Source organism: Enoplosus armatus, chromosome 24 (genome assembly GCF_043641665.1).
Source record: "Enoplosus armatus isolate fEnoArm2 chromosome 24, fEnoArm2.hap1, whole genome shotgun sequence".
In the NCBI taxonomy this organism is placed as follows: Eukaryota; Metazoa; Chordata; class Actinopteri; order Centrarchiformes; family Enoplosidae; genus Enoplosus; species Enoplosus armatus.
In genome coordinates this window covers 12,446,992-12,469,646 of record NC_092203.1, presented here as the reverse complement: position 1 = coordinate 12,469,646, position 22,655 = coordinate 12,446,992, and the positions used below count along the sequence as shown (strand labels likewise).

At 39.2% G+C, this 22,655-nt stretch overlaps 1 protein-coding gene across 1 annotated transcript; it reads right to left on the bottom strand.

The window, feature by feature from the left end:
- Positions 1 to 88: 88 nt before the first annotated feature.
- Positions 89 to 21,371, bottom strand: lrrfip1b (leucine rich repeat (in FLII) interacting protein 1b). Its single transcript, XM_070930483.1, has 19 exons — positions 20,715 to 21,371; positions 16,741 to 16,827; positions 15,347 to 15,364; positions 15,002 to 15,049; positions 13,362 to 13,406; positions 12,878 to 12,928; positions 11,665 to 11,742; positions 11,360 to 11,395; positions 10,766 to 10,891; positions 10,498 to 10,668; positions 10,047 to 10,139; positions 9,356 to 9,448; positions 8,939 to 9,031; positions 8,367 to 8,505; positions 3,401 to 3,450; positions 3,188 to 3,305; positions 2,955 to 3,034; positions 2,402 to 2,506; positions 89 to 2,093 (listed from the first exon to the last, which is right to left on the bottom strand). The coding sequence occupies exons 1-19, from the start codon at positions 20,802 to 20,804 to the stop codon at positions 1,983 to 1,985; spliced, it is 1,632 nt and encodes a 543-aa protein (XP_070786584.1). The 5' UTR covers positions 20,805 to 21,371; the 3' UTR covers positions 89 to 1,982.
- Between the last annotated feature and the right edge of the window lie 1,284 nt (positions 21,372 to 22,655).

Genomic DNA, 22,655 nt, shown 5'->3' with positions numbered 1-22,655 from the left:
GTTACAGTGTGCTGTTGGGTTTCTTTGTGATCAATATACAGGACATGTTGGCAAAATCAGATAAATAATCAAACTGAAAGCCGTCAACTGATGTTCATGAGTTTATTCTGGAGCTTCTCAAACACCTTTAACGCCCGTCACATTGATCAATAAACCCCACTGAGCTGATATATTGATATCCCACATCCTAATCAATAGGACACAATAAAACACACTAATCAGGTTCATGTCCACAGATCAGCCCTCAGATAGACAGAGGAAACTCAAGAAATCCCGTCACCATGCCGACGATGGTCCGCCTCCCGTCACCATGCCGACGCAGGATCAGTTCCTGTTCACCTGCAGATGAAGAACTTTTGCAGAGCGACGACTCGTACATTCAGAAACGAGAGTTATTGCGATACATTAGTTAAATGATATTTTTTAAATATGTGAAGAGTCTGACTCATAAACTCTCGTCTTCTAGAGGAACCAATAAGATGGCAGCATCGTGATGCATCACGACACCTGTAGTGATGAGTGCCAGCTGACAAATCAGGACGCAGGCTTGTTCCAACAGCATCGGGGCGCTAACTGACCCTTTGCTTCCTGTTTGCTGCATTAAGACAACAAATATGATTAATGTTCGAGCTCCTGTGGCGTCTGAACACCTGATCACTCCATCAGAGCCACAGATCCAGATCCTTTTAGACCTTAACGCACAAGCCAAACGTGTTTTCTTTTAAAAAGAGTCAAACTCTTCACACGTTCATTCAGCGATGGTTCATTATAGACATGAAGATTCACACATGTACAAGCTGGTGATTAGACATCCCGAGTGCCATGAAGAGATTATGGTGAATATTCCTGATTCAGGTGCGTCTCCACCTACTCTATATACACATGAAGACACGTGGCCACGCCCCCTTCTGTTACCTGAACACCATCATGAAGACATCACGGGCGGAGCTGGATGCTGGAGCTGGATGCTGGAGCGGATTGACAGAAACATTTTGTCAGAACAGTTAATAACTTAAATTACAAAACAGTTTCGAAGGATTTGGTGCCTTTAAATGCTTTCAACTGATCTACATGGTGTCGTTTCATCCAGCCCCACCATAAACCAAACCTCTCACTAAAAACAGACTAAAATAAGACGAGCACGAGCGACAGAACGTTTCCATTAAAACAGAAGAAACTAAAACCTCAAGGAACCAAACCAACATGAAAAACTACTGCCGGTCTGGTCTGATCCAGTGTGACCCAGTCTGATCTGGTTTGATCCGGTTTTATCTGGCTCATTCCGGTCTCTGCTGTAGTGGAATCTTTGAAGGAGCCGGCGTCCCCGAGTGTCAGAGGAGAGGTAGTGCCACACTTTGCGCAGATGAAGCGGCTGAATGTTGATGAGGCAGATGTAGTGTATGATTTAACACACCTGGAGGGCCAGACGGGTGGAGTTTACCACATCAGGACAAGACACAGTAAAGCTTTGATGGACCTCTGACTGAAACATGTGGAGACACATTTAGTGATTTCCGTTATGTCGCCATCTTGTGATCATGAGGTAAATGTCTCCTCTTCGTCGTTCCTCTTTCAGAAACAACATCTGCAGGACATTTCTCATCACAGGCCTCCTGAATCCTGAGAGACATTTATCCACGAACACAAGATAAAAACAGCATCATGGAGGGGCAGACTGATCTAGAATCAGTTCTCAGCTGTGAGTGTTTGTCTGTGTGATAAATTCCACCCATGAAGACTCGCTGTGTTCATGGCACCGGGATCATAGAGCTACATTACAGACGGGACTGTTTGAACGTGTCCAAGACCGATCGATTGATCCATCACTGATCACATTTTGTCTTTTCAGATTGTTTTTGGTTTGTTTTTCAGCTCATATTAACTCCACCCGTCTGGTGCTGCATGCAGAGGAAAAACAAGCGCTGATTGTCTGTCAGGACACAGTTCACTGAAGGACTGGGACCGTTACCCAGGATGGAGCGTCACTGCTGGGCCAGCAGGGCGCTCCGGTTGGCCTTCATCTTCTCCAGACGCTTGGAGAGGTGGTTGTTACTGACCTCCAACTCATCGATCCGGTCCAGAGCCGTGCGGAGCTGCAGGGAGACGGAAAATACACGTCTATTTACATCCACAAAGAAGAAAAGAAGGACTGAGACATGTTGGTCTACTAACTGTTTGGACAAAAACAATCAGGACACTTGAAACAGTTTCTCCATGTGCTTATAATAAAGAAATAAATAATCTTTCCAGAACAAACATTCATAATTCAGTCTTTGGTTTCTTATTGAATTCAGGTCATAGTTTATCTGAACATTTGAAAGCTAAAATATAGAAGTACATAAATATAATACATAAAGATGATATCTAATAACAAACACGTGGAGGTAAAAGATGGTCTCACCTCTCTCTGCAGTTTCCTCTTTTCGACTTTCAGCTCGTCTTCGATCCTCTCCGAGTTCTCCGACGCCGACTTGTATCGAGTCACCTGACCTTCCAGTCGGATCACCTGACGGGAAACAGGAAGCAACGTCACAGAGTACTTGTACACTCGTCTGACTGAACCGCGTTTTCTTCTGTCCCACTTGTTTTATTGTCTTTACGGGAACTTCCTCAATCCTCAAATTCCCCAAAACAGCTGCAGCTGCGACGTGATTGATGCTTAATAATTTAACTCATTAGCATATTGCTTTGTAGGTGGGTTAGGACAGCTAATGGAATAATAAGCTGTAGTGTTTGTGTCTTTAAAGTTAAATTAAAAGTTGTGGAGTTTTGTTTCATTTTCTCTACGAAACAACAAATATTGAAATCTAAAAAACTAATATGTTGCCATTAAACAGAGAACAAATTAGAATGTTTGAAGTTCCTTTTGTCATTGAACTAAATTTCTGTACGTTTTCTTTTTGACTTTTAATAAATTACAGAATGAAAGTAAGTACAAACACGTCGACACTCACATTTTGTTCCAGAGTGGTGACTTCCTGTTCAGATTTCACCAGTCTGAACTTGAGATCACTGATTTGTCTGTTGGTGTCTCCTGAAGAAAATAAAAGCACTGAAATGAAAAGACTAGTCGTTTCTAACAAAGAGGAAGAAAAGGATGAAGAAGATGGAAATACGACAAAGACAAAATTGAAGATGAGGACTGTAAGAGTGAAAGACGATATCGATTCAGACAAAGAATACTCACTCTGGAGGTCCAGAAGATGAGAGTCCATCCCGTTCTCCAGACCGCCCCCCTCTGGATTCTGGACTCCGTCTGTCCCATTCTTCTGTCTCTGATCCAGCTCAGACTTCAACAGCCTCACCTGCTCACAAACACAAGGTGATTCAGTGAAGATGTGGTTTAATAAATTTATTTAAATCACATTCTGGAACAAAAGTGAACCTCTAACTTCCTCACCTGGTCCTGTAAACTCTCTCTTTCTTCAAATAGTTTCTTCAGCCGGAGCTCTGAAACACGACAGGAAACACAACTTTATACGAGCTGTAACTTGAGCTGAACATCAGAAACATGATATTTGTGCACATTTTCACAAAAAGGTTTTAAAGGAAAATGAATCCAAATAAATTGTGATTCTTGTCCGATGTATTATATTATTACTGTGGCTTTCTCGTGCATTTGATTTTTCCTTCTCAGATTGTTTCATGTTAAGGATGTGTAGAGGCCTGAAGAGGTAAAAGTATCCAGGAGGTAACGAAAGAGCAAAAATTGGAGAAACATCTGATATTTCTTCTTTAATCATCTGGTAACCATTCAGCTTTGCATCCAACCTATCAGAAGAAGTTATAGAGCTGTGGTTTATGAATAAGATGAAATTACACCGACAGATGGCAGGTTCCAAAAACTACAGCTACCAATACAGCTTGTTCTGTTGCCCCCAAGTGGCCAATAAGGGAAAAATATAAAAGGACCGAGCACAGAACCCTGAGGAACCCCAGACAAGATTATTAACAGTGCGAAGATCACGTTGATCACGTTAGGCAGCTGTTTGCCAACTACTTTATTAGGTAAAAGTCAAAAATCACTTAATGATGTTAATTAATGTTGGACTATTTTAAATGTTAACAGAAAATCTCAAAGAAGTGGACACATACTGTTAAATACATAATGTAAATAAACTCAATAAAATAAAACTATACAGTAAATAAAATAAACATGGCTGCCAGATAGAACCTACAGAAAGCAGAGTCAAATTATTTAAATATCATTTTATTCGTGGCTCAGTGAAGATGCTTTAATATATCATATCTCTTATGGATAACTCTATATGGGAGAAACTGTTAAATAATTGTGAATAATGTTTGCACTGCATTTCTAACCAACCATCGTAATGGGGGCAAGTCCAGCTTTCCGCACCAGAAATCAAAAACACAAAGGTTTTATCTTTAGCTAACTTTAGCTTTATTGGTGTTTTTCTAACAGAATATTTTGGTTTCATGAAAGAAAAGAAAAATTATTGACTGCAACACACACACCAGCTGCATTGCAGCCTGTAGCACTGAAGACATCACACAGACAGAAGTAGACTGTGCAGCTCATGGCCTTGAAATGATCACATTCTATCTGACTTTTATTCACATGAAACTTTTCTGTGAAGGTTTATTTTGACCATTATGCATCAATGGCCTTATAATGTGGAAAATCTCTGACTTGGTTCTACAAGGTTCCGACTTGTGAAGCCAATCAGTGCTCGGAATGTATACAAGAGATCAGGTTGTGCCCCTTTAATGTGTCACTTCACTGCTCCTTGACTGAGGTTAAAGAAACTTAAAAGGTTGTGAAATAATGTACAAGGGTTAGATTTTATTAAAAATGTTGAGAGTAATTTTTTATCCTGTTTGAACTTGGTCAGACTATTACAATATTTTGTGGCTCAGAGCAGTTGCTGGACATCTAACCGAGACTCCAGGAAGTTACTGCTCCCAGCTAAGAAATTGTCCATCATATAAACCCCTGTAAACAAGCAAATTGCAGTTTTACACTCCAGTTTTTGTTTTTTGTACAGATTACACAAACAAGATATAAGATGTTAATCAAGGAACTTTAGAGGTTCTGGTAGGTGGATTTTGTTGCCAAAAGTTCAACTCAATTCACTGACAATCACCAACTTCATTAACAATCTCCAGATATAACAGCAGTTGTGATGTCTCAAACATCAGATTTCAGTTCCTTCTTGTTAATCTATAAAATCTTGCAGTCAGTTTTGTGTTTGTCTTTCCGGCTGTCTGAACTGAATCCTTTCCTTCCACTCAGGTGTTTCCTGCTGCTCTGCACTGGAACAACTTTTACATCTTCAATGACAACCTGCGTCACTGGCTGACGTTGCTGTTTCGCCTCCTCGTCAACCTCCTCACAGCTGTCCATGTTTCCAACTGACAGCTCCTCCAGATCCTCCTCAGTATTTGATCCTGTTGACTCGTCAATCCTTCGATCCTCAACAATTCTCCCTTCTTGTAGGCTCATCAACACCACCTCTGGAACAGCCATTGCCTTGATTTCATCTGCAGTTATTTCTAAAAGCCTTCTGACCTTTGAACTTTGACCAACATGAGAGTTTGTCGATGATGTGCGGTACCTTTTGAGTTGTGTCTCAACAACTTCTTCAACAGGACTAACAGGGCAGCTTTGACTTATATGGACAATCTCTCTTTGTTCATTTGTTTTAGCGACTACTCCCACAACATGATTTGTTGCTGAGGCTACCAAACCCTGATCTGACCCAGACTCCACCATTTTGGTTTTTGCAGGTTCAGCAAAGTAAGATTCAACAAAAACAAATTCCTCAGAGCAGCTCGTCACCATTGGATCGCTCTGACTTGGCTTTTCTTCCTCTAGGTCAACAGAATTCGCCCCAGACTTTTCTTCTGGAGAGGATTCAGTGACTTCCACCTTAAAAATACACATGCTAGACATGACTTCTGAGGTATTTTCTGTTGCTTGGCCATCACTTACTGAAGGATCCTGAACATCTTCACAGTCCACAGAGACTTCATAAATTTGAGGATGTACTTCAAGAGATGCTACTTCCAACATCCCTGAGACTGAGTCTTTTATTATCGCAGAATATCCAGTAGGATCTTCTGGAGTTTTACTTCCTCCTGTTAAGTTCTTCAAAGGCAGTTCAACCTTCGGAGTTAGTTTAATAGCCGTCATTTGGCCTGTTGACTCTTGTTCAATTGTATCACATTGCTCATACACATTTTCTGCATTCTGCATTTCTACATTCTTTAGCTTCTCCTCCAAATCTGAAATCCACTGATTGAGAGATCCCGGGCTGTCTGGAAGAATTCTTGAGATTTCAGGTGAAAAATCTTGATTTTCAACAAACCCTCTCAGCATGCATTGAATCATCTTTTCCAAACCACTCCAGTCCTTAGCCATCTCGACTTGGACAATCGGTGACAGAGTTGATGACTTTGGTGTTTCTGTCTGGTTACATTCAGTATGTTCAGAGGAATTGTCTTGAATCTTTTCCTGAATCTGAACAGCTTCTCTAACCGGTTCCTCTTCATAAATCCTCCAGTTCTGAAGTTTCTCAGGTGTACCCACCTCATCCCCAATGACTGCATCCTCTGCTGGTAGAAATGAGTCAAGCTCTGATGGTTTCAGTTTGGTTTCAAAGCTTGGACCTTCAGATACATCAGAGCAACTTAAATCACCCTCATTCTTTAAGACTTTAAGACTCTCTTCATTTAGGATTCCCAAACTCACTGTCTGTTGTTGGTGTACAAGACTTTGAAAGGTCTCATTTTCTACCAAGTCAGTGTGAACTTTTGTATCTTCATCTTCAAAACTTCGCCCATCACACCCTTTACCATCAATGTTAGCCATCTTGTCAACAAATTTGTTTTCTTTCAGACTGTCCACTGTTGGAGTACTAAACTCATTTATTTCATTTTCTTTTGCACCCAAAGCTGGAATATCAGGAACTACTTCTCCTTCTGAACAGCTTACATCCCCGCATGTGTTTCCATCTCTCTCTTGATTCTGGAAAATATGATCAACAGCAGAGGAACACCTTCGTGCCACATCCCTGTCAGAAGATGGAGTCTTATTTCCCATCACAACTGCAACATCTTGTTTTTGTTTCTCTTGACTCAGAGAGTTTTGTTTTCCAGCAGCCACGATTCTCGACACTATCGCCTTGTTGTCCAGGATGATGTCTTTTGCAGGTCGAGGTGGAACAAGTCTTGATTTGAGGACTTTTTCAGTTGAAGCTCTGCGAACAGGTGAAACCAAATCTACACATGTTGAATGATTTTCAAATTCATGTCCTAACAGTTGAGTTCCTTCCAGATTAGTTTGAATATTGTAGATGTGGTCGTCAAAGGAGTGCTCCATTTTTGGCTCACACATCTGAGCAGCAGCTCCTTGGTAATTTTTCATCTGTGGTTTTTTAATTCCTTCATTTCTAAACAAAGAACTTCCATCCTGTCTTTGACTGATTTTAAAGTTCTCGGTCGGATCCTTTCCACTTCCACCTTTGTTTCTTGGTAGTTTTCTTGCAACCTCGTTTCTGCCTGGAAGTTTTTCGGTTCTGTCTTGTCTTTCTCTGGCCTGTTTGTTGAACCCCTTCACTGGTTTTAAAGCATCTGGTTTGGTTTGGTTGCTGATGGAAATGATGTTTAGTGACTGGGAACGTTTATAAATCCGACAGCGGTTGTACTTCATGTGGTTCTGTTTGCTGCCCTCTGCTAGCTGCTGCTCCCGAACTTTCCCTGAAAGATCATGAAGGAGACATTGGATGACCAAGCACAGTTCAAAGATGTAAAAGACTGAGAATTTAACTGCAGAGATGTTGGGAATTAACCCGAACCGACGGGGAGAGATGAATCAAGGTCTTGATCACAGAAGAATTAACAGAGAGTTCTTGTTTGACTCTTCTGCAGGACGCTGCTGATGTGTTTGAAGGTAGATGCTGAATTTTAAAACATTCAACAAAACGCTTAGTTGATTGAAGTCATCAAATGTTCTCATCATTAAATTAAACTAAAATGATTAAGTAGCAAGCATTTGTTTAAGGCACATTCAAACATGGAAATGATCATGAATTTTATTCCAAATGTGGCACACCGACATTTAACTTTAGAACATAAAGTTCTTCTATGATGCTTCTAGTTTTTCTTGGTTTTGATTATATGTTTTTAATTTATGGAAGCTCAGTTTCATCAAAGGAAAGCGTAGATGAAATGTTAGGCATGAAAAAAGAAACATTTTTTACTTAGTATTTCAAAGCTTTTACTTCTCACATCTTTGTCTCTTATCTTATAATTATGACGAGGACTTAAAAACAGTGGAGGTCTCACTTTGGATCAACTTCAGGTGTTCATAACAAACACTGTACGCAGGTTTGATCTATTCTTACCGAGCATGCTCTCTCTGCCACCATGATATGGCTCTTGAGCCAATCGGGCAGCAGATTCTGCGCTGACATCATCCTCATCCTCGCCCTGTCCTGTATCCCCATTGGTGGAGACTTGAGGAGAAACGACGACTCCGTGTTTCTGTTCGGAAGAAAATTACGAAGTCATTAATAATCAATAATCTCTAATTAATGTGAGGATTTTCTCTGTTTGATGTCGTTGGGATGATCAGGTTTCATCTGAGATCTGAGATGTCTTCACATCCTCAACAGAAAAATTGACTGTTAGTCAAATCACAGGCGCCCAAATATGAACTCTTAATATGAAAATCATATCATATTTATAAGAAACTGTCATTTCATATGAATAGGTAATGAATGAATGACATTGATGTTTTTACAGGATAAAGTCGAGTTTTTCCTTTCGACCGTCAGCACAGCTGATAGAGATGAAGGTTTTCTCCTCAATGTGCTCATGAATATTCAGGTGATGAATAAATGACACTGATGATGCTTGGTGACCTCACACAGGTGGAGGCAGTGACCTCACAGTCAGGTGTTCCTCCTCTGAATACCTTCAATAAATCTCTGAGCCGGACCACGTCGTCTCTGAGCCGGTCGCGTTCGATCCGAACGATGTCGGAAATTTCTCTATGCCTCTCTAACGCCTGAGAGAGGCAGCAGGAGGACGAGGAGGTGAGGACACAAGAGAAGGAAGGGAGGAAACATGGAGGCAGTGGAGGAGCAACAGAGAAGTAAAGCAGAAGAAACAGTTAGAAATATTAGTGCAAGTCGAGACAGACAGGAAGACATGAAGCTGCAGACTGTAAAAGACGATCTGGTCTGAACGTGAAACTCTCAGATAACTAACTCTAACTAACTTTAATTAACTCTGACTCTAACTGACTGTACCTTAGACTAACTCTGACTCTAACTGACTGTACCTTAGACTAACTAACTTTAACCAACTCTGACTCTAATTTGTGTCGTACCGCCATCTTCTTGTCTTTCCACTGCAGAACCTCCTGCAGGTCAGAAACCTCCTGACAATAATTGCTGCTCTTCAACCGGAGCTCAGACACCTCCTGGGGGAGGAGGGAGGAGGGAAGGAAGGAAGGAGGAAGGAGGGAAGGGAAGGGAAGAAGAAAGAAGTGTAAAATAAAAGAGAGTAGGAAGATGAAGGCCAGTCAGAGAGAGTTAGTATGAGCTGCATCAAAGAATGTGTTGAAGGTGTGAACCTTTTTAGACTGAACTGAAACGATCAGCCGGCTCAGACACAAGAAGACAGAAGACAAAGTGAGTGAACTGAACCTTAAACTGAGAAACTTTATTCATGCTGCTGACATGGTTTATTTCTATCTGCATGTGAGCAGTGAGGAGGAAACGGATATATATTCATGTCTTCACGTCAAACATTTGGAAAATCAGTGGAAAAGAAGTGGATGAGGAAATAATAATGTGAGATTTGGAGAAAAAGTCAAACTGTCTGAATATAAAGAAGTCATTCTTTCACATTCCAACTTATTTCTTTAACATGACGTCTTCCTGCTCAAACTATCTGGACTAGAACCTGCCGCACTGTCGGTGAGAGAATGACACCACAGAGACTTTGTGAAGTCTGCCGTTCAAACGGATCTGACACCGTGACATGAACAGCTGATAGTCGAGTGTTGGGTAACTGACCGTCAGCAGATCTTCAGTCTGTCTCAGAGTTTCCTTCATCTCTTTGAACTGGAACTGAAGAACACTGTGAGCCTGGCGCTTGCGCTCAAACTCCTGCAAACACAAAACAAATAGTTAATAATTATTATTAATACATCTCTAAAATATCTAATCTAAACAATATATTCAATTCATGTGTTTACAGATGACTGACCATGATGACTTTTCAGGGTCAATTAGCTCTCCAAAACTTACACATTCACTTTTTTATACGTTTCAGTTTACCATTTTCTCAGCTGTGAAGACAAACTAGAATTATGTTGGAATTTTACAACAAAATGTCGTATATCCAGATTAAATTTTACTCTAAAATTATGACTTTTTTCATATATTTTACTTACGTTCTCCACATATCTGAAGGTGAACCCTGTGACCCCTGTGTGACCTCAGTGACCCCTGTGTGACCTCTGACCTTGCTCCTGTCGTCACAGTATCGTCGTGACTCCCACAGCAGCTCCTCCATGTCGCTCAGTTCCTCCTTCAGAGTTTCCACCTGAAACATTAGAGTCGACTTCTCGTTGTGAAGCTGAGCGTTAGAAACCATCGCTTTACGGTACTTCTCCTCCGCCTCCGCCAGAGAATCCTGGAGACATTCATATTATTATAATATTATGCCTCTGTATTATATTATTAAAGTATTAAATTATGTCATTAACATAAATCAACACATCATAAACGACCTTCATGTCTCTGATGGACGCCTCCGTTTCCACGGAGAACGACGTGTCACAGCTTCCTCTGCGAGACGAAGCTCCGCCCAGAGAGGCCAGCGTGGCGGCGGAGAGAGTGGAGGCCGTCCTGGAGCCCTGAGGAAGAGGAGGACAAACGTCTTCATCACATCAGATAGTTTACAATATGAATATGAAGGAACCTATTAATATAATAGTAATTAACTGTTAGTTTACACAGTTATACTGTTTTTAATGAAATATTTCAAACATTTTTGTTACCTTCAATAGTTTACAGAATACATTTTTTAGTTTACAAATTAACAAAGTTACAAAATGTACTTTTTCTCTTTTTAGAGAATTAAATTAAAATGAGCAAAATAACTAAAAGACTATTTGCGTTTTTTTTAACACGAGTCAATACAGAAACTCATATATATACACGTGTGTGTATATATATATATATATATATATATATGAAACTCACAAACACACTGAATTTGATTTGATGATCTGAACAATCGATTCTGTTTTTAAGTAAATGTGATGATTTAATATTTTATTAAACAACAAAAACAGAAACAACGAAAAGAAAAGTTGACTTACTTTGTCCAGGAAGTCTCTGTCAGGTCTCTCCTCCACCTGAACACACAAACACACACTTTATTGATCGATCGGATTGATTAACGCTGTGTTACCATGGAGACAGTGTATTTAAAGCGCTCCGTACAGGTTTAAACTACTTCAAATAAACTTTATTGACTGAGGCTGCTTGTTGACAACATGGCCACCAGGTGGAGCCAGACTCTGGACTGTGAGGAGGTATTGATTAGCCAGATGTTGATAGAAAAGTGAGAACCAGAGCATAGAGGGGGAGACAGTCAGACAGAGACCCAGAGAAGAGAGCTCACCACTGGGCTTGCACGAGCTGAACTGGCCCTGGAGGAGGCTCGAGAGCTGGAGCCCAAAATTCCACTGTAGTCTGAAGGCTGGGGTGGGTGAACACAGAGGAAGGATGAAAATAAGTTGGGAAGTAAGAGAGGAGGAAAAGAGAAAACAGTTATTAGTTGTTGCAGGTTATGAAGATGTAAATGATTTAGTCGATCAACAGAAAATCCATCGTCAAATTATCCGATTATCAGTTTTAGTAATTTCTCTCCTTCATAAGATTTGCTGCTTGTTTTTGTCTTCTGACAGTAAACTGAATATTTTGAACGAAACAAACTGTTTAAAATGTCTAACAGCTTTTATGAAACTGTAACAGGAATTTGTTTACTATTTTCTAACATTTTGTAACCAAAGAAACCACTTGTCATGTTAATCAATAATGAAATTAATGAACTCATCTATACGTCTACTGCACTTCACTCCACCCATCTACTCACCTGTCTACACATCTACTTCTACCTGTCTGTGTGAGATCTACTGACAGCACAGATACTAACAACAAACAGGAAGTGATGTCAGAGACCGACCCTGTAACTGAAAGAGCGAGGAGCTTCAGTAAACAGCACTGAGGTCTGCAGATAAGAAGACACAACCAGACTTCACTCATAAAACACCCACTTTTAGCTTCACGGACACAGACAGACTGGAGAGTTTAATATCAGATCAGGATGTTCAGTCTGAAATCAGTCAGAGAAATTTACTACCTATCTTTGGTGCAATAAATAAAAAAAGGTGCAGTCTGATGATCGGCTGTGTTTTTACTCTTTGACCTTTGACTTCTCAGCAGTGTGTTGAAACGTCTGCCTTCAGGTCATGAAGCCGCTTCTGTTTAAAGCTGCAGCTGCAACATTTCTGTCTGTAAACATCATCCAGAGATTTACTGAAGCACAGAGACAACAAGCTGCTGAGAGCCTGCAGCTCTAAACTTTATATCACTTTAAACTCTATGTAACTTTAAAATTTATATAACTTTAAACTCTATGTAACTTTAAACTTTATATAACTATAAACTCTGTAACTTTACACTTTATATAACTTTAAACTTTATATAACTTATGTATGTGTGAAGGTGTGCAGATGTGTGTGAAGGTGTGTGTGCAGGTGTGTGTGCAGGTGTGTGTGCAGGTGTGTGTGAGGGTTTGAAGGTGTGTGTGCAGGTGTGAAGGTGAGACTCACCCTGAAGCTGCCTCGACTGCCCACAGACATCTTCTCTTCATCATCTGACATCTACAAACAAATGACAACAGACAACAGAAGACTGAGACCAGACCCACCGGTCAGATCCTGGTCCTGAAAAGGGTCAGGAGGCCTCTGCTTTGTTAAACCTTCTTTATCACGATTCTAAACTTTTGGACGACACTATATTAAGTTCTATAAGAGTTTGCTAAAGCGTCTCTGGACCTCATTAATCAATACCCAACCTCCGTATTTATTCATTGAGCATCAGATCATAGTTGACCTTCTTCATGACGTCACATTGAGCTCAGTGGACACAGCAGGATGAACAGTGACACAGTAACAGCAGTCATTAATCATTTATTGAGCTGTTAATATAAAACTGTGATCAGTGTGGGGACAGGAAGTCACAGAGACTGAACAGGAAGTGCAAATGAAGAAGAAGTATAAAAACTAAAGACAGATGAAAGACGGAGATACAGACCGAAGCGTGTCTCCGTGAGTGGCGAGAATACCGCTCACTGTCCTCCTGAAAGGCCACGAAGAAGAAAGACAACAGACAAGTTAAAGAGCTGAAACTGTAGTAGAAGAAGAGTGACAGCCAGGTTTCCTCTGAACAGACTGATAACAGTTTGCTGATTCTGGTTTAATCATCTCATTAATACACACAGCAATAAAGGCCTGCTGCTGCCTGACAGACAGCACTCAGGGACAAGGGTCACACCTGAGGAACCTGAACCTGTCAGACACAGTGAGGCTAAACACTGTGTTTAAACCCTGCAGGTCATGTGACGTCAGTGTAATCCCCAAAACACACACACAAAATGGAGGCAGGTCTGTTTGGCCTTCAAAATAAAAGAATATAAAATTAAATAAACAAATAGAACAATAAAAAATTAAAGTACAATCTAAATTTGAATTACATTTGATAGATAATAGGATATAAATAAAAGTAAAATATATATTATATAGAACATGGAATAAAATAAAAAATTGAATAATACTTAACTAAGACATTTAATGCACATAAAAAAATTAATGCAGGTCTGAAAGTAAAAAATATAATTAAACAATAATTTATAAACAAAAACTGAATAAAAATATCTAAAAAATCAAATACTAATGAAAAATTAAATGAAAATAAAATTGGAATAAAACAAATTGAATCAAAATAAGTGGAAAAAATATCTATATAAAAAACATTTGAATAAAACAAAATAAAATATATAAAACAAAAATAGACAATAAATAAAACCTTGAATGAAAAAATAATCTAATAATAATAATAATATAATGTAGATATAGTAACACAATAAATACCTCAAACTATTTCATACATATACACATGTAGCATGCAGCTAAGACATGATGTACAGACCCCTTTTCTGTTCGTCAATATGATGACATGTTTTTGTGGGCGGGGCTTAGGTGGAGGCAGAATAATTCCCTGAACACGTTAGCTAATGCTAGCTAGCAAGTTTTGCAAGGAGGAGCAGGAGGAGGAGCGGGGGGGGGGGGGGGGCAGGAGCAGGAGGAGGGGGGGCAGGAGGAGGAGGATGTTAAAGTGGTCTGGGCTGTGAGTCAGATTATCTGTCAGACGTGGATTAAACAAACTGTTAATCCATGTGAGTCTGTCTGAGCGCGTGCAGAACAAACACACATCACCACTTATACACAACAACAACAACAACAACAACCTGCTGACATGCACACACATGAAAACCTCCGAACTGTTACTGTATTTATACTACCTGATATTACTTCATGTTAGTGTATTTATACTAAATCTGCTTTATTTACATACAATGTAATTATTGTTCTGTGTAACGTAATGCTGTTATTTTATTTAATGTAATATTAGATTATATATGTACTGTCATGTGATGACAGTATATATATGTATACACACGTGTATATATATATATACACACACGTGTATATATATATATACATATACACATATATATATATATATATATATATATACATACATATACACACATATATATATATATACATATATATGATTACTGTTATATATATAATATTAATTTGAATGCATTTTAACAGATACAAGGTTTTCATGAGTCAGACAGCAGCACATAGAGTCCGACAGAGTCCTACCATCCATTGTTCAATGTGACCCCACTTATTATCCAGACCATAATACTTCTGCAGGAGGACGAGGATGGAGAGGAGGGGGCGGAAGAGGAGGAGGAAGATGAGAGAAATGTTAGAACAAGATGAAATGATTTCAGATTAAAAGAGAAAAACATGAAAATCTCAGGCGTATTTGTTTTAAACCTCTTGGCATGGCAGGTGGGTGGGACTAAGCACACAAAGGTAATATGGCAGTGTCTGGTCACTAGGCGTTCAGTATGCCGTAAACTCCACCCGGCTGGTGCTCCCAGAGGAGTAAAACAAACACTGCAGTGCATATTTAAGGTGGAATGGAATAGTTAGTCGTACCTTGTGGCTGTGAAACAGCTACAGCAGGCGGGAGGAGACACAAGAGGAGAGACTGAAGGTTAGAAACAGGAGGTCAGAGGTCACAGGTGTGTTAGCGTTAAATGACAGCGATGAAGATATAGTCGTCTTCAGCAGGAAACACAGGATAGATGAGCGGTTCAAAAAGTAAGGTAAGGTGTTACGCAACACACAAAAACAACATGTCATTTTACATGATGTGACATTGTGTTATCTCATGCTAAACATCGCACAGTGTTTATTATCCAAAATACACGCACTTCAACTCCTTTCAGTTTTAGAACATGAAGAAGTTGAAGTGGAACAAGCAGATTTCTTTTTGGCTCGCATTAAGAACGAACGTGAAGTGTTGAAATAAGTTCACCAGAAATAAAACCCTTGATGACATCAGTAAAGTTGCCTCTGATTGGTTAGTAGGGCTGTCTGTATATCAGCACTGATCACCTGATTCGTCAAAGAGTGTTGATGTGATTTGTTTTCATTCAGAACCTTAAAGGGACGTTACACGGCCTGAAACTCTAAACCCAAACAACACAATTCAGTTTCAGACACAACTTCTGTTCAAGTCATCAGAGCAATGATATTATATATATATAATATTATGAACTTCATTTATTATTCAACATATTGTTTCCCTGAATTTCACTTCTGTTTGAATTATCTCATTAAACATTTATCAGAGAGTTTAATTTCATTATTATCATTATTATTATTATTGTGTTTGGTAATAATGTGTTAACATTAGTTAATGACATGCTTTCTTGTTATTGCAACATAACAATAACTAAATGAAGAGACGTGTGTTGACTTTATGTTTCTTGATAAATTAATTTGTTACGTAGCAACAACAAGTAAAATATGTTACATGTCCGTCATATATATACGACGGACATATACAACACGTTATATATATATATACACACAACACGTTGTTCATCATGGAGCTGAAATCAGACTGCTGAGATATTTCATCAAAGAAAAGAAAATAATACAGTTACTCACCGGAGTGAACTGAGGTACAATAAGATCCAAACATCAGTGAGTGATGAAGCTGCTGACCAACCGACTGATGATTAAAGCCCTTTTACGCTCACTATTACCTCCCACACACACACACACACACACATTCTGACCTTTGACCCCTAACTCACTGTAACTGCTGGATCTCTACAGGTAAACTAACCTGGAGCTGATCGGGTTTCACTTTGAAATCTAAAACCTTTAAAAAGAACTCATGATGTGACGCCGTCTGTTCAAACTGTTTTATTAGATTATAAAAACAAATCAACCCAGATTCATCATCACTGATCATGTGACTGACACCCTCTGGACCAATGGGGTGACAGGATGTGATTTCAGAATAAAAGCCTCCTTACCTCTTTCTGTTGTCTCTCCAGCTCCTTCATCCTGATCTCTCGGGCCTCGGCTCTTGCTGCTCGCTTCGCTGCCAGCCTCGCCTCCGCCTGAATCACAGATCAATATTATCATTAATAAATCACCAGCTGATCCGTTTGTTTTTTTGTTTTTTTGCTGACCACTCTGTCAGAGTGGTCAGCAACACCGGGGCCCCGCAGGGGACTGTCCTCTCTCCCTTCCTCTTCACCGTCTACACCACGGACTTCAGCTACTGCACTGAGACCTGCCATCTTCAGAAGTTTTCTGACGACTCAGCAATAGTTGGATGTATCAGTAAGGGTGATGAAGAGAAGTACAGGGCTGCTGTGGACAACTTTGTCACATGGTGCGAGCAGAACCACCTGCAGCTCAACGTGACAAAGACAAAGGAACTGACTGTTGATCTGAGGAGGACCAAGGCGCCGATGACCCCTGTTTCCATCCAGGGGGCCAGTGTGGACATTGTAGAGGATTACAAGTATCTGGGAGTTCACATAGACAATAAACTGGACTGGGTTAAGAACACTAATGCCCTCTACAGGAAGGGCCAGAGCCGTCTCTACTTTCTGAGGCGGCTGAGGTCCTTCAACATCTGCCGGACTATGCTGAGGATGTTTTATGAGTCTGTGGTGGCCAGTGCTATCCTCTATGCTGTTGCATGCTGGGGCAGCAGGCTGAGGGTGGCGGACTCCAACAGACTAAACAAACTGATCCGCAAGGCCAGTGACGTTGTGGGGGTGGAGCTGGACTCTCTGACGGTGGTGTCAGAGAGGAGGACGCTGTCTAAGCTGCGGGGCATCTTGGACAATGTTTCACATCCTCTCCATGACGTACTGGTCGGACACAAGAGCACCTTCAGTGGGAGACTCATTCCTCCCAAATGCACAACAGAGCGACACAGGAAATCATTCCTGCCTGTGGCCATCAGACTGTTTAACTCCTCCCTCTGAGTGTCAGACACTCAGGAAGAGACTGGAAATCTGTATCTACCTCACCTGTTCATACACCACCTCACTATTTATTCTAAATGTTTAAGTGCAATACATATATAGTCACACATTGTATATATTTTTACCTCATTTCACTTAAATACTGTAAATGTGTATATTCTGTATTTTCTATTTCTTATTTTTATATTTTGTACAAACTTTTAGTTGTAAATTATGCTACTTTCTACTCTTGAATGGGAGCACCGGTACTGTACAATTTCCCCCCGGGGATCAATAAAGTATTTCTGATTCTGATTCTGATTCTTGTGATAAAAATGTCTCAAATCAATCAGTATATATCTATATAATGTTTTTGATTTCATTTTTATATTTGACTTCTTTGACTCTAAAATAAACTTTCTGAGCTTTTCATGTTTATCAATAAATAAAATCAATAAAAACTGTTTAAAGCTGATTAAACATCTTCGAGTAGTTTCAGACTTTAGTTTCTAACACAGGGAAAGATAAACTGGACGAGAAGCCAAGAACAACATCAGTATCAGTGTGTGTTTGTTCTTCTCACTTATCAATAAACAGATCAAACTGCTCTCACAGCTCATCAATACATCAGTGATCAGTGATCTCATCATGAACAGCCATTGTTTCAGGAGGGAGTGAGACAGTTTATATATCTATCTGTCTGTCTGTCTCTCTACCTGGAGGAATGTGGACCGTCCACCTGTCTACACACCTGGAGACACGCCCTCCATCTCCATGACAACAACGCGCCCGAGGCCTGCTCTCCAAACACTTTGTGTGTAAACAAGTGATTCGATAACAATAATATGTTGTTTCACTGAATGTGTTCTTTTGTTTTGGAGAGTAAATAAAGTTTTGAATCAGCTGTAACGACATGAAGAAGTCACACAGAGCTGTTGATGAATGATGGTTTGATCCAGATCTGTGTCATGTTGTGACAGCTCAGATGCAGATTAATGTTTGTGCTGCAGCAGAGGATTAAAGGATGGAGGTCTCTCTTTCTCTCTCTCACACACACACACACACACACACACACACACACACACACACACACACACACACACACACACACACGTCTGTTGCCAGCTCTCCCTGTAGGTCACTGCTGCTACCATCACTGAGGACGGGACACACTCATTTCTGCCAATATCACTCACACCAGACTCCATTCAAAAGTTACAGGATTTAAACAACAGCATTCCACAGATGTCCTTTGTGTGCAGCACAAGCTTCTGAACAAAAACAAAACTGAAAACTTCACACAGTTGAAACAAGACGACAGGAGAGTTCCTTAATTCAAAGTGGAGGAAAATTAGAAAAGACTACATAGATTTTAGCTCAAATTAAACTGTTTTTAAATTCATTTCTTTCCTGTTATTCTGTATATTTCATATTTTTTGAATTTCATATATTTTTTACACATTTATTTTCTTTGAGCTGTATTTGTGTTTATTACTGCATAACTTTTATAGTTAGTTCACACCTTTGTGTTTTCAGCCTGTTGAAGCTTCTCATGAGTTTAATGAAACCTGACGGAGAGTGAAGCAGGTGTGTGCGCGTGTGTGTGTGTCTGTCTGAATGTGACTGAACCTGTTTCCTGTTTGTTTACCTGCTCCGTTATGTGACTCAACCAGTTTCCAATCAGCTGCTCTCAGCTGAAGGAAACTTTGACTAACAATCACCGCCATCGTATCAATGCAGTATCTTTAATAATACAATATATAAAATAAATATAAAAACTGCTGTTTATACTAATTCGCCACTTCCTGTGTGTGCTTCACAATAAACGCATTCTAATGTGAAGTCCCCTTTTACTTTGAAATCACAACATTTACAAACATGTTTTTCTAAAAGATCCTTTTCTGAACAAGATGTTGGTCCATCAGGAAGTCACGACCGCTGACACATGATCAGCTGATCGATCAATTAATCTGGAACTGCTTTCATAATCAATTAATGGTTTCAGTCATTTATCAATAAAAACCTGCAGTTTTGAACTGAATCTCTGATTTGATTAGACGATCTATTAGAATTAGTAATCCTGATTGTAAACTGATGATATGAACTCGTCCATCACTTCATCAAAGCTGATATTCAGGTGACGATCAATAACTGAGCTTCAGGCGTGAAACAGTTCAGACTCATCATTTCATTTCAGCTTTACAACAAATACAACACTGAAATCAGCCACCACAGCAGAGGAAGAGGTTGTTTCCTGCTGACTGAGCATCATTCATCAGCTAGTTTCGACATTCCAGCTTCAATATGTAGGACAAGCGCACACACACACACACACACACACACACAGAGTGAACATAAAGGAGCTTTTATTTCAACAACAGAGAAACACATCTCTCTCACAGACACACACACGCACGCTCACACACACACACACACACACACACACACAAATCAAACTACAAAAAAAACTACAAAGAAAAAAAGAACAAAATAAAATATTAAAGTAAAAAAATAAATTAAATTAAATAAAACTAAGTATTCTAAAATAGAATAAAATATTAAATATAAAAGGCAATACTGTTGAAATTAAAATTAAATTAAACATCAAATAAACAGTGTATCATATCGTATAGTTTTATTTGTTTTGTCATGTATCCAGTTATTGTTTAGTCTTTTTCTATTTTTCTTTAAACGTTATGTATTCATTCATAGCTTATCTTTTTTTCATATTATCTATTCATTTGACTCATTTTATTTATTTTTTCATTTTCTTCTCTTTATAATTCGATCCATTTGAATGACTATTATAATTATTATATTATTGCTAAGATTACTATTTATAAAATACGGGGGGGCTCCTCCCTCACAGGTGTTTCCGGTGCAGTCTCCAGCAGCATTACATGTTGATTTAGTAAAAACCTGCAGCTGCTGGATGTCCCGCAGTGTGACAGTTTACTGCTGTAACATGACCGCCTTCATATTAAATCAATAATCATATCAATTGCAGTATCGATAAGCAGCCTCACCTCTCGTGCGACCTGGTTGAGAGCATCGTCCTCGGCTGTCAGCTTCTCCCGGTTCGGGATCCTCTTCCTGCCCGGTCCCTGAGTCCCCATAGTTCAGGAGGGTTTTCCTGGGAGCCGAATTATCCCCAAATGTCTTCTGTAGTCGAGAACATAGGGACCCGGTACTCAAAAGCAGAGAGAATACTACATAAAGCTGTTTTAGTTAAAAAAAAACAGGGTTTTCTGATGCTGTTCGGCGGTCACCTTCTCTTGGTTCGGGACCATTAAGTCTCCATCGTTCGGGAGGTTATTACTGGGGGCCGAATAATCCACACAAGTCTCCTCTTGTGCACAAAAACCCGGACTTCGTATCCAGACGTGGTCAAATACGAAATAAAGCAGTTTGAGATTAAACGGAATATTTTGATGCTAATTGGCGGTCAGAAGATGTACGGAGCGGCTGCGAGCCGAGCTGCCGCCGCCGTTCATGTTGTTTTAGCTAACTAGCTAACGTTAGCCAGCTGCCAACCGTCACAACCGGAACACCGGAAAGGCATAACATTAAAAATCACCGGTTGTTGCTGTAGTTGCCTGTTGCCTCCGTTCACATCCCTCAATGAGAAGAAACCAGTCGCCGCAGCGTCGGTAAAACGACCGGTATACTCGTTAATCCGCCATTGTACACAGCCGCAGCAAACATTTACAGCTTGTGAGGAGAGAAGAGGCTTTTGTGTCCTCTGGGACGGTGAGGTAAACACGGTATACGTTGTCAGGTGAGCCGCAGGTGGACCGTAAACGCACCCCGACAGTCCGTAGTGCGACAGAGAGGAGGGAGGAAAGTTTTATTGTGGTGGGGAGGATGCTCCCTCTGTCAAGGTACACACATTTACATACACACAGGAAATGTCTGTTTTCAAAATAAAATCCGGCGATTATTCTATATCCGCAAACTGAAATATTTGAATGTTTATTTATTCCTCACATATTATTTTTTATAAAAAGCTTCTTCTTGTTCTTATGTAAATTTGTATGTGTTTTCATTATAGTAATTAAAATCACTCCATTATTACAAGAAAGGCCTTTTTTTTATGGATAATAAGGTGAAAAGGAAATATTCATAACAATACTAATAATTATTGTACGTATGTTTCATACTAAAATCGCATGAAAAAATATTTCTTTATTATTTTGTGTAAATTAAAATGTTTTTATAATGGATTATATTAATATTAAAGTGAATAAATAAAAATAAATTCAAAATATAAACATATTTAATCCTAAATGAATAATCCAAATATTAAAAATGTATATATGATACGGTTCCGGTTTACATGTTCCTTTTGTCGTGAAGGCAGAATCAATGACTCATAATCAAGTCAAAATCGAGTTTATCTTGACGTTTATTGATCATAAAGCCAAAGACTGACACACCGATCCACACTGACTATGATCAATACAGTATTTCCTTTCATCTATAATCAATAAATCAAGCAAAATAAACATTTTTATCTTCTAAACAATATGTCCCAAAAATTACAGAAGCTCAATGTTGCAAGAATTAAATGGATTTCAAAATTTAAATGAGTAACATATTGGTGTATTTTATGATAATAATAGAATTTTAATCATAGAAGTCAAAATTATGTAAACCTAACTCATATTTTATTATAAGAATCAGAATCAGAAATACTTTATTGATCCCCGGGGGGGAAATTGTATTAAATTCACATATTTATATTCAATTCAGCTTATTAATTTTACTGAAATATTATTTTAATTCCATATAATTTCAGGACAAATATATAATAATGTGTAACGTCACATTACGTTTTTGACTGCAACTAAAAATGTAACCTAAGTTGAATTTTAATTATTATTTATTTCATTTTATTTCAGTAGTTCTCATCTCAGCTGTTAGTGTTAACACTTAAAAAGGAAATATGATTTTTTATTTCATAACAT

Bases quoted from the DNA above. Each gene is read 5' to 3' on its own strand.
- lrrfip1b (XM_070930483.1), bottom strand. From the start codon at position 20,804: ATGGGGACTCAGGGACCGGGCAGGAAGAGGATCCCGAACCGGGAGAAG. The intron at 12,929-13,361 runs GTCTGTATCTCC...ATTTGTTTGTAG, and splicing joins ACTCACGGAGACACGCTTCG to ATGTCAGATGATGAAGAGAA. The intron at 3,451-8,366 runs GTAAGAATAGAT...GTCGTGTTTCAG, and splicing joins TGGCAGAGAGAGCATGCTCG to AGCTCCGGCTGAAGAAACTA.